This window comes from Sceloporus occidentalis, unplaced genomic scaffold (genome assembly GCF_023333645.1).
Source record: "Sceloporus occidentalis isolate IW3139 unplaced genomic scaffold, rSceOcc1.0.p SCAF_112, whole genome shotgun sequence".
Classification (NCBI taxonomy): Eukaryota; Metazoa; Chordata; class Lepidosauria; order Squamata; family Phrynosomatidae; genus Sceloporus; species Sceloporus occidentalis.
In genome coordinates this window covers 107,602-121,083 of record NW_028317092.1, presented here as the reverse complement: position 1 = coordinate 121,083, position 13,482 = coordinate 107,602, and the positions used below count along the sequence as shown (strand labels likewise).

The following is a 13,482-nucleotide window of genomic DNA, read 5'->3' as shown; positions in this document are numbered from 1 at the left end:
TATGTATTAACTTTTGTAAGTCACCAAATTTTGTATTTTTCTGAATGTTTAATGCAGACTGTCTAGTGAAGTGTTACAATAACTTGGTACAGAATAGATGTATGCAATTTTGTGAAAGTTATGGTTACATATTTTTCTTTTGTTTTTTAATACTACAAAAAATGTTCAGACTCCCTTAACTGTTAATCAAATGAGTTGATGTTTAATTGTGAAAGCTATTGACTGTTAATATATTGAAATATATATGGTTATGCAAATATTTTTGTATGTGAAAAGGTGCAAGTGATTTGTGGCATTTTACAGTATTTAAATATTGCATAGTATAACTATATGCACTTTGGCTTATCAGGGATTCTTTGTATTTTTTATGTACAAGAAAATGGGGTGAATATACAGAAGGCATATTTACAAAAAGTAATCAATGAAAACTGTTTACTTAACAAAACAAGAGACATCTGAAAAAAGCTAAAAGTAAAAGTTTCAAATTTTACTTGAATGGCAAATCCATAAGTGAAAATGTAGCTTACAAATATGTATATAAACAATTGAAAAATTCCATTGCAAAACAAACTGAAATTTTCGTGGGGGGGAAAAAAACTCACAATAACCTCGTTGCATAAGTGTGCACACCCTTAAACTAATACATTTGTTGAAGCAAGTTTTGATTTTATTACAGCAATTAGTCTTTTTGGGTAGGAGTCTATTAGAATGGCACATCTTCTTTGCAAAAGATATCTGTCAGATTGCGAGTACATCTCCTGTGCACAGCCCTCTTCAGATCACCCCATAGATTTTGGATTCAGGTCTGGGCTCTGGCTGGGCCATTCCAAAACTTTAATCTTCTGGTGAAGCCATACTTTTGTGGATTTGGATGTGTGCTTTGGGTCATTGTCGTGCTGAAAGGTGAACTTCATCTTCAGCTTCCTAACTGACGCCTGAAGGTTTTGTACCAAAATTGCCTGGTATTTGGAACTGTTCATAATCCCCTCCACCCTGACTAAGGCCCCTGTTCCAGCTAAAGAAAAACAGCCCCAAAGTATGATGCTGCCACTACCATGCTTCACTGTGGGTATGGTGTTCTTTGGGTGATGTGCAGTGTTGTTTTTTTCTTATGGAATTATGGCCAAAAAGTTTAACCTTGGCCAACCTTCATCAGACCATAACACATTTTCCCACGTGCTTTGAGAGGACTTGATGTTTGTTTTTGCAAACTTCAGCTGGGCTTGAATGTTTTTATTTGTAAGAAAAGGCTTCCGTCTTGCCACCCTACCCCATAGCCCATTTATATCAAGAATACGGGAGATTGTTGTCACATGTAGCACACAGCCAGTTTTCTCCTCGTCTTTTCATACATTTTGGAGGGACGTCCAGTTCTTGGTAATGTCTCTAATGATGACTTTCTTTACTGTGTTCCATGGTATATCTAATGCTTTGGAAATTCTTTTTTACCCTTTTATTAACTGATATCTTTCAACAATGAGCTCTATCTGATGCTTTGGAAGCTCTCTGCGGACCCTGGCTTCTGCTCTGAGATGCAACAGGTAAATCCTACTAGAACAGCTGAACTTTATTTGTGATTAAACAGAGTCGCTTTAAATAATGGCAGGTGTGTAATGACTTCTATTTAACATGAGTTTGAATGTGATTGGTTAATTCTGAACACAGCCCCAGGCCCAGTTATTAGAGAGTGTGCACACTTATGCAACCAGGTTATTGTGAGTTTTTTTTCAGTTTGTTTTGCAATTGAATTGTTCACGTTATAGGTCACATTAAAGGTGGAAAAAGTTCTGACATGATTTATCTTTGTCTCATTCTTTAACATCACAAGAACCTGGCATGTTAACAGGGGTGGTGTAGACTTCACTGTGTGTGTATATATATATATATTAGTACTATTAACTACAAAGTTATTTTCCCTTGCAAATAATGAAAGAGGCACATTCAAAAAGTTAAGTAATAATATTCACAAAAGGTATATTTGAAAAACATTTTGATTGTTGAGCATTACAAACACAAAAAAACAAAATGTAAAGCATTTTTAAAGTTTACACAAATTTCTGCCTGTCTGTTTTTTTGTTCCTGAGTAAATAAGCCCAAAGATTTATGGAGCTGTATATCTCAGTCAAAATGCAATGCCTTAAAATGCTGCCCTGGTATTTAATTTTTTGAATGTTTATTCATGCTTTGAGTTTTAATAAACTGTAAGAATTGAATGGAATACATTTTTCTTACCATACTAATATTGGCCTATGCATCAAGATTGTCACACATTCAAAATGAACAAAATAAAAAAACATTCAAAATGTACTTGTCTTTTGGGAATCTGAGATATTGGTGCAATATTCTGGCCAATAATGTTCTTATTGGCACCTGGATCACCACTAATGAACCAGGTTTTTTTTGTACTACTGTATAGTTTCTGTTTGCAAATACAAACACAATGACCACTATCAGTGCCACTGACACACACTCATACTGACCAATCTATCCATGCTGACAAAAACTCAACTCTGACCACTGCCATGACTCCTTTACTGTTGCAACATAATAAAATTAGACAGCAATTAAATAAAAATGTTTCACCTTGCACTCTGGTGATGATATGTAAAATGAATCACAGCAAGGGGCAGGCTCAGCTGGATCTCCTATAGATCAGTAATAATAATGCCTAAAAAATTGATTATGCTTTTATATAATATTCACGAGACATGTATCAAATTCTAGACAAAAAATGTTCTTACAATTATATGCCGTAAATGATTGTTTCCTAAATACTCAAGCATGCCATTCAAAGTTAGTAAATCTCTTTGACATGATTATGAATTGTACCATACTTTATCATTTCCCAGAATCAACATGATTAGAAATCAAATACTTAGAATCACATAATTGATTCCTAAATATGTTAGCATGATTGGGGCTTATAAATCATGGCAACCTACAAGTAAATATACTGTATAGCTGTAAAACTTGAATCTCAGACATTAAATCTGTATTTCTTCAAATCTGAAACAGGTGGTTGACAGGTAAAATTATGTTCCTCTTAATGGTTGAAACTAATCTTCCAGCAAATGGGATACTTTTAATAAAATGTGGGAGTTAAAGTGTGGATGGGGTAGGTATATAGATATGCTTTACGCAAGCCAAGGAACACGTAGGTTTGAGGTCATGTAGCGAGTATAAGAAAATGAGCAAACTAGATTGGCCAAATCATATCCACCTCATATTCTGTTTACTTCTAGGGTAGAAAAAGAGTGAATTGTTGAAGATATTCTTAACTGTTTAAATATGATTTTAAGGCAAACATACTGTAAACTCCTTTCAAGCTTCTATTAGGGTTCGGTTTGTGAGTCTAAGGGCAGGCAGAGTAATCTCTGACTAAACCACTAATGTTTCCACCACTTATCAAAAAATGGCATGTTCCCATTAATGGCAGGGATTAATGCACATTTGCTTCTAGATCAGTCCATAAGGTTGGGAAAATGTAGTTCACAAAAATGTTTTTTAAAAATATAAAGACTGATTTAACAAGCACTGAAATTGTATATGAAAATGAGAACATTTCTCTTCTGAACAAATTAAATTCAGTTGGGAAGCAGCTCTTACTTTTTATTTTTGCAAAGTGATGTGGGTAGCAAGTCAAGCTGTCACTACACAAAATAACATTAGCACAGAGGTGCTTCTACTAATATTCTCTTACAAGAAGTGCATTGCATGTCTAGAGTTATTTTTACTTGTAGCTATGTTTCATATTTAAAACAAACACTGATTTACTTGCATCAGAAGCTAACTGCAAATAACTACACTAATAATTTTAAAATATAACAACATAGCAATGAATAATAAAATATTTTATGTTCTTCTTTTCCAGACTCAAGCTGTGTAGGAGAAAAGTCAATCCTTTGTCGCCTGGAAGTTCTGGCTCATTATTGTTCAGTACCCGGTTATAGCAGATTGTGTTGTAAAACATGCAATTCATCCCAAATTATAAACACAAGTAATGTTAAAAATAATAGCATTGAGAATATTGCACTACCAGTTCCAACACCAATAAATATTCCTAATTCTACTTTGACACCGACTTCTGTTTACAACATAAACATTTCAAACATCAATGTAGCAAAAAATCAAGAACACATTAACAGAGTAGATGTTCCATATAAAATTAATAATTTGGACAATGAAGTGCCAGAGCCAAATATCATACCCCGAAGGAGCATCCAATTTGAAAAGACAAAGAACCAGAGAATTCAACAGTTGATTGCTGAGAAGATCAAACAGGAAACAATGAAGAAGTTAAAATAACCAGTATATAGAACATATCCTGTTTTACTTCATAGAAGAGATCAACATTTTTTCCATCACATAATATCTAGATAAAATGATGCTATAGAAAAGTTCGAGAGTTTATAACAAATTGCTCAATGTCGAAAACATTACTATGTCATGCAATCTAAAACATTTGGAAACACTTCACAGTCAATTAAATATCTATTTTTTTTTTACATATGTAGCCACATTTACAATTCTATTAATTAAATCATGTTTTCTTACCAAGTGGATTTTTCTGTTCTTCATTCTTTAACATTATTCTACTGCAAAGGACTGTCTGTACTATTTTATCCCAAAAGATAAATATATAGCTTATATTTAGCTACATTTACATTATCAGGGGATAGTAAAACCATCAAACCCAAAAGACTTTCAAATTAAACAGTTTTAAGCTGCACTTTTTAAGTAGTGTAACAGGAACTGGAGGGTCTAGCAGGATGTCCCTAGTCATTGCTGCCGCCTTCTTCTTAGCCTGCTCCAGTTCTCAGAGGGCTTCTCTGCAAAACCACCTTTTTTAATTAAACATTTATTTTCGATAAACTGTATTACACTATGTCATAAAGCAAAATGCATCATCAATACAAAGAATCTTAAAATCAGAAATATAAGAGTATTGCGTCACAGCACTCTTATCGTCTTTCTGATCGTATGAATCTTAGTAGTGATACACATACAGTACTTCAGATTAATGGAAAGTTCAGAGATACAGGAAAAGCAGTGTACGTTATAATTCTGGACATGGCATATATGGTTTAGCACATTGAGAAAAAGCCTAGGGTAATAGGGTGGTGGTGTGACTAGGGTTTGTGAGGATAAAAACAGGGGGATTGAGGAGAGAAGGGGAGGGGGACTAGTCCTCCTCTAGACTGTCCATAAGAGAAAAAAAGTATAAAGAAAAAGAAAACAGGTGCTGATAAGTGCCACGAAAAAAATAATTATTACAATGGTATGAGGTCACTTTAAGTGTATTACTTACAATAGAAGTGAGTGCTGCCAGCAGAGGGTCAAACTCCACAAGTTGGACCAAATATAAGTGAATTAAAAAAAGAATGCGTGGCGCACATCTAAAGTGAAGAAATAAAATATACTTCCCAATATGTATTTTTTCTGATTTCAAGCTCTCAGACAAAGAAAATAAAAATGAGACAGACAAAACACTTATAGTGTAGTATTTTTTAGAAATAGAATATATTTATGATTAAAACCGGCAGAATGGCCTCTTGCTTCGATAGAGCAGTTTCTGCTCAAATTTGTAGACACAGACAACCCCTTGAAATGGATCCAGCAGTAGGAAATGAACCCTTCAGGAAGGGGTTATGAATTGGATGGATGAATGAAGGGTATGGAGACGAAAGTTAAGACGATAAAGACAAAAAACTAGAATCTTTGATTAAAATATTTGTCTAAAGTGGGCTGAGTTCATCTGTGGAAGATGCTGACGGACCTTCCAAGTCTGTAATTCAATGTAACTGCTAACACAGTGGTACAGCCAGGATGTCCGATAGCTCCTCCTCAGTGGCGACTCTAGAAACAGTATATAGCACACAAGATACCACAGTCAAACTGGGGGGGCATTAATAATTTCCACCATTAAATCATACCACTGAAAAAACATATATATATATATATATATATATATATATTGCCAAAAGTAATGTGCTATGGAATGATACTTTTGTTATTGGACAATACAATACTTGATCATTCAACATGGGAAGCCTGAAGCCACAATTTAGTACGACTAATCCTTGAAATCCTTTAAACAACACAATACCTTAACTTTTGCGCTAAATGATTTCAGGGCCTAATATTAGATCCTGCTGCTGATATATATATATTAGCCCCTGCTACCCATATATATTAATATTAGCCCCAGTTGCCGATATATATTAATATTAGTCCCTGCTGCCGATATATATATATATAAATATATACAAAGTCCAAAATTAACAATTGCACACCAATCACCACTTTTTTAGCCCGGTGCCAAGTAGCTGCAACAGCAAATCATATAACATCCAAAAATAGTTACCGGCACTCCAGGGACTTCTTTAAATAATCACTCCAGAAACTGCAGTTTCCTAATCAACGTTTCAGTCTGTTTATTAGACTTTCATCAGGACATGTCCTGATGAAAGTCTAATAAACAGACTGAAACGTTGATTAGGAAACTGCAGTTTCTGGAGTGATTATTTAAAGAAGTCCCTGGAGTGCCGGTAACTATTTTTGGATGTTATATAAATATATATATATATATAAATATTAGACCCTGCTGCCGATAGCAGGTATAGATCAACACATTAACACATAAACCCAGCTTTGCATGTATAGATCAATTGCAATTCACTTGTGATCTCAGCACTGAAGGTATATATCAAATAAACAGAATCAGACATACAAATCCTGTATTTGCAGGTATACAATAATAATATATGAAACGTAGCATCGCAGGTATAGATCAAATAAATACATGGAAACAGCATTGCAGGTATTAATCAACTGAACAAGACATACAAACCCTGTATTTGCAGATATGGATCTACAGAATAACACAGAAACCCAGCTTTGCAGGTACAGATCAATTGGAGTTCACATAGAAACACAGCATTAAAGGTATATTTAAAACCCCCTAAATTACAGGCATAGATCACAGGTTGCACACCCCAAAGCAAGCCCTGGCGTCCACATTGCCCACATAGAACCTGGCCAGCACCCAGATAACACACATACGATTTGCCATCTTTGTCCCATATACACCCTGCCTGCGCCATCTCGGTCCCCAAGGCTCAAACATCCTGCTAGTGCCATCTTTGCCCTTCCACAATTATACATCTATGATACACACAAACACATTAACTCATGCTCTCCCTCATGCAGACAAATCATCCACACATTAACTCATGCTCTCCCTCATTCAGACAATTCATCCATTTAAAGAAACTACTAATTTAATTTGGGGGTCTCTAGGCAATTTTGATCTTTATTTATCTGCCTTTAGATACCCCCAAATCATTTTTTTTTTACTTTTTTTGTAAATTTTTATTTTTTTTACTTAATATTTTGTATTCTTTTTTCACAAGCATTATACCGGTGAGGCGATTACCTTTCCAACGGCATATGTTGGGGGTCTGTAGCTGCTTAGATGTCTGAGATACAGGTATCTAAGCAGCATGACCCCATACCGCTTTTACTGACAATTGTCAGTTATTAATAAAGTTGCGCGGTGACGTCACCAGCCGGATCGGGTGGCCCCGGTGATGCCCTTCAGTGTGAGGGGCAGATCGCCGGGGTAGGTGGTGATGGGGGTCCACAGACCTCCATCAAGGTAAGATAGTGTTAGCGACGGCATGGTGCCGTCGTTAGCACCTGACTGGGACTGCTAGCGACGGCACCATGCCGTCGTTAGCAGTCAAGGGGACTGTCCTGGGTGGCTCCAAATTCGGCAGGGGGGACAAGGAATATCCTAGGGGGGGCAATTGCCCCCCCTTGCCCCCCTGTAGTGACGCCACTGCTCCTCCTCCAGTGACATCAGTTTGCATGCTCACACTAAGCATGACCAAGCGGCTTCTTCCAGGTGCTTAGCAAACGTCCCCATCCTCTTCTTTTTATAAAGAAGCTGATTTTGATGGCAGTCGTTACCTCTCCAGCTGTTAGTTGTTTGTAAGTATAAGAGAACTAAACCCCTTCTTCTTTTTAGGGTGGAGGGTGGTAAAGATTATTGTATATGGCAGTTGTTTTTATAAACATGTTCTTGTACAAATAAAAGAATATACAGTATCTCACAAAAGTGAGTACACTCCTCACATATTTGTAAATATTTTATTATATCTTTTCATGTGACAACACACAACACTGAAGAAATGACACTCTGCTACAATGTAAAGTAGTGAGTGTACAGCCTGTATAACAGTGTAAATTTGTTGTCCCCTCAAAGCCCTGCCTCAGGGCTTCCATGCTGTGTGTCCTGCCTGAGGGCTTCCAAGAACAATCTGTAGTCAGGTCCAGACAGCAATCAATAGGCAGGGTCAAAGAACAATCCATAGTCAGGTTCAGACAGCAATCAATAGGCAGGGTCAAAGAACAATCCAGGGTTAGGTTGTAAGCGCTGTCCCTTCAGCCGAGCCCACAGCTGTCCCGCCCCCTTCCCTCCGAGCACACAGTGTGCAGGAGATGGCGGCCCTTCTGCATATTCTTCCAGCGCAGCCCTCCTGCCGACGCGCCCATCGTCACCGCATCCGGCTCCCTGCGTGGACGTGGGAAGCGAAGAACAGGACGGCGAAACTGACGCTGGACACCGCCGCGATGACGACCGGTGCCTCACCGCACACCCACGCCGCCCAGGTACGCCCCTGACAAAAAGGGAAAAAGGGCTAAAAGGCAAAAAAATTTCTAAAAGAATAAAAAAGGGACATTTTTTTTTAAAGAAAACAAAGGCTAAAAAGTATGAGAAGCGAACCATGGAGTCTTGTGGGATGCCCCTGGCCATTGCTGCTGTCTTCATCATAGCTGGCTACAAGATGGATAGCTGCTGCAGTTCTCAGAGTAAAGGAACTGGTTCCTATGGGGAACCGTACCACCAGTCACAACATGACACACTAGTCAGTGTGCAAGAAAACACTTTGAGACTGGACATGGTTTATATAATTTTGGCAGGGTAAAGGAAGTTGATGTAGACAGGAAACGGGAAATGATAAACATAATTAAGACATAGGGATTATGCACCAGCACCATATTAATCCCCTCACACATGTAACAATGGCAAATACACAACAGAGTTAAAAGGATTAGGGAAATAACACTTAGGGACATAGACAGGTCGGTGGATCAATTTTAATAAATATAGAGACAGGAGGGTGTAGAGCAATGATGTATAGGCCAAGGAAGGCACTGCCCCCACTAATCTTGCAATTTCACAGAGCAAGAAATCACTGCAATATCTTCAATAAGCAAAACAAAAAGCTTTATTTTCTGTAAAAACTTTCTCACAACCCTCCAGTCTTTTGTTGACTGTTGTGTTTCTTTGTGCATCGGATACTTAATGTCACTATCCAAAAAAGAACAAGGAAACTGGGTTTGTCAGGGAGGTAAGTGTACTAGAAGAGAGCGTGCTTCATGTAACGATCATACACATAGCGAATAAATCCAATCCTATTCCCATCTTCAAAGCGATACATACAAAATAACATAAAGTCACTCTAAATATCTGTAGTCAGTCCTTAAATGGAAAGGGTGATTAAAATTGCACATGAACTTTAATAATTGAAAACATACCGTATTTGCTCGATTATAAGACGACCCTGATTATAAGACGACCCCCCAAAATCTGAATATTAACTTATGAAAAAAAGAAGACGCCTGAATATAAGACGACCCTATAGGAAAAAAGTTTTACCAGTAAATGTTAGTTCATGTAAACTATGTGAACAATTGTTTGTTAATAAAAGCTATGATTGAGAAAAATATTTTGTTTTTATTTCCTTTTTTTTTCCAACCTGCCCCCCCAGTTATGCACATCTGCCCCCAGGCTTGCCACTCTGCCCCAGAAATGCCTTATACCCCATATATGCCACTGTGCCCCATGATATGCCTTTTAACCCTCTAAATGCCACTGTGCCCCATGATATGCCTTTTAACCCTCTATATGCCACTGTTCCCCTTGATATGCCTTTTGACCCCCTATGTGCCACTCTGCCTCCAGAAATGCCTTATACCCCTATATGCCACTCTGGCATTTAGGGGGTTAAAAGGCATATTATGGGGCAGAGTGGCATATAGGTAGGTAAAAGGCATTTCAGGAGGCAGAGTGGCATTAAAGGGGTTAAAAGGCATTCTGAGTTGGTGGTTCTGAGTTGGGGGGGGCGCATAACACAGGAGGATCCAGGTCCCCTGCATCTGAGCCCCCGGTGCTTAGTCCGGGCAGCATGTAGAACTCCACGCGAATCGCGTAGAGCTCTACGCGCTGCCCGGACTAAGCACCGGGGACTCAGAAGCACCGGTAAGTTGGAGGGGGGGCATAACACAGGAGGATCCAGGTCCCTCCTTCTGACTGCACCATGACATTGAGAGGTCCTCTCCCCCAGTAATCATCCACAGAGTCCCTTTGTCCCCTCATTCACTAAACCATATCTCTCTTTTACTTACTCCCTGTAGTTTAGGTATAGATCAAATAAACAACACATGGAAACAGCACGTGCAACAGAATAAGAAATAAAAACCCTGTATTTGCAGGTATACATAAATAATGAATGGAATCATAGCATTGCAGGTATAGATCAACAGAACAGACAAACCCAGCATTGCAGGTATAGATCAACTGGAAATCACATGTAAACTCAGCACTGAAGGTATAGATCAAATAAACAACACATGGCAACAGCACTCCAGGTATTGATCAACTGAATATGACATACAAATCCTGTACTTGCATGTAAACATAAATAATGTATGGAAACATAACATAACATTATCAGAATAACACAAAAACCCAGCTTTGCAGGTATAGATCAATTGGAATTCACATAAAAACTCAGCATTAAATGTATAGATAAAACCCCCTAGATTACAGGTATATATCACAGTTTGTACACTCCAAAGCCAGCCCTGGCATCCACACTGCCCACATAGAACCTGACCAGCACCCAAATTACACACACACATCTTTGTCCCCAAACAGCCCAGAATGAGTCAACATTGTCCCCAAACAGCCGAGCGAATGCCATCTTTGTCCCACAAACACGCTACCTGTGCCATCTTTGTCCCATAAACACCCTGCCTGTACCATCTTGGTCCCCAATGCTTAAACACCCTGCTTATACCATCTTTGCCTTTTTGACAAATCAATTATACACCTATGATTCACACAAACACGTTTACAGTCACTCACTAATACACTTTTATTCACACAATCATTTATTCTTTCACTCTTTCACACAAATTATTTACACATATTCATTAATGCATTCTCACAAATTCATTAACCCAAAACACACAGAACTAAATTTAAGGGATGAATATAATTGCTGGAACTAAAAGGAAACAAGTCCCTGTGGCCCAGACCCCATTGGAGCATGATAACCCCTTCCTTGCAGGTCACAGCCGCTGGACTGATATGAAAAGGTATTGGGAAATAATGCCGGAAACCATGGCCCCCTACCGGGCTGTGCCAGAGGATAGATCCGTCCTCACTGCAACAATACCGGGGGTGGGGGGAGATACAGTAATTCCTAAATGGTGATGAATCGGATCTCCTCATTCAAAGTTATCATGTCCATAAGTGGGGGAGAATTAATAAAAGGACAACCCCTTAAACTGCCACTAAATGTTATATGAGAAATAATTAATTATATTCTATTCTCGGATACTCTGGATATTACAATCAGGTGTATGTGTTGTGGATTTGCTTGTGCAAAGATATCGCCTAATTTGCCATATACTTGCTTTTTCTCCGTGGATCACTGACCTCATGTGAAGGCAACTGAGCTTTTCGATAAGTATCACGGATGGTATTGTCTTGGTATTGTTATTGGAATTGGTAACAGCAGTATACTACTGCCAGGGAGCCTCCAAGATAATTCTATATGGTTATTACATCAGCAAACGGCCAAAAGGTGGAACCAGACAATGAGAAGGGTAGGAATAGAAAACAAAAGAAAAATAATGTGATAGTAAATAAATAGAAATATACCCTACACGTTCTGCTGCTCCCAAACAACACTCCTCACAAGTGTTCAGAAAATCAATATGTCGAAAGAGGGGCGCATAAACATGTGGGAAAAAATAATAAAGAACAATAGTGTAATGAATTCCAAAAAATTAAATAAATGTATTAAGTGCACTCACAAAAGTGACTTTAAAAGGAGGCTCATCAGAAAGAACTTTGTATCTTCTTAAGGTCTGCAATATAGGTGAGAAACCATAAATGGTGCAGTCATTTCTTGCAAATGTTTAATAAAGAAAAAGCAGAACAACTTACAGACAAGTTGGCATAACGGCTATGTTATGTATATAAGCGATAGGAAGAAAAAATCTCAACTGAGACCGGAGAAATAAAAACGTCCGTATTGTAAATCCGTGGGTTTAAAAGTATCTCAACGCGTTTTGCCAACTAATCGGCTTCTTCAGGAGAAATGAGAAGAAAAATAAGCTGCAGTCTGTGTATCCTCGTGTTAACAGTCCGTTTAAAAGGCTCCGGATACCGCCCTTGTATAATTACGTCATTACGTTGTTCCATCTGTGCCGTCCCTGCCGTCTCTCCGTCTTCAGCTTGTTGTCTCTCTGTAGTCTATCTAATAAAGCTCGTTCTATAGTGTAATTGAGTGGGAGGGGAAGGTAAAGGAAAGTCATCTTCACTCCTTTCTTTAGCAGTGCAGTGGCTTACAGCAACTCGGATCCATAAGTAAAAAGACGGAGCACCAAGACAAAGACAATCATCAAATACCATATTTGCTCGATTATAAGACAAGGTTTTGCTCTGGAAAATACCCCTCATCTTATAATCGGGGTCGTCTTATAAGCAGCGATGCAGGGGACCTGGATCCTCTTGTGTTATGCCCCCCAACTTCTGAGTAAAAAGTTGAACAATTTAAAAACTATCATAGCCCCAAGTGCACTTCCGAAAATAATAAAAAAATGGAGAAGAACATTTTCTAGCACATAGTCCCCCTGGTTTTCATCGTTGTGGGATATGTAAATTTTGCAAAACTTGTTATTTACAAAACAAAAAAAACACCTCATTTAAATGCACTATAACGAAAAAAGAATATGAAATCCGTAATTTCACACATTGTAAATAAAAAAATGTTGTATCTTTTAGAATGTAAATGTGGAATCCAATACATTGGACGTACATCAAGGGAATTGAAAATACGGGGTCTAGAACACCTGGGAGGAATACGAAATAACAATGTAAAACCTAGTGTTCCTAGACACTGCATCAATTGCAAAATGTTCTCCTTCCCAGATTTTAAAATGATAGGGATTGACCTAGTATCCCCCCACTGGTGTGGTGGAGACATTAAAGAAGTGTTGTCCAAAAAAGAAACAGAATGGATCTACAAATTTCAAACTTTTAAAAGAGATGGTCTGAATGTTGAATTGGATATATTAACATTTATTAATTAATTATATATACTAATAATGTAAATAAATAGA

At 37.9% G+C, this 13,482-nt stretch overlaps 1 protein-coding gene across 1 annotated transcript in view; it reads left to right on the top strand.

Moving 5' to 3' along the window:
• Positions 1–8,685, top strand: part of LOC149282556 (A disintegrin and metalloproteinase with thrombospondin motifs 2-like) — a 241,358-nt gene extending 232,673 nt beyond the window's left edge. Inside the window, exons 21-22 of the mRNA XM_089498057.1 lie at positions 3,872–3,997; positions 8,450–8,685. Coding sequence (XP_089354183.1) covers positions 3,872–3,997; positions 8,450–8,685 — 362 coding nt within the window. The remainder of the gene's footprint in view (positions 1–3,871; positions 3,998–8,449) is intronic.
• Positions 8,686–13,482: the final 4,797 nt, after the last annotated feature.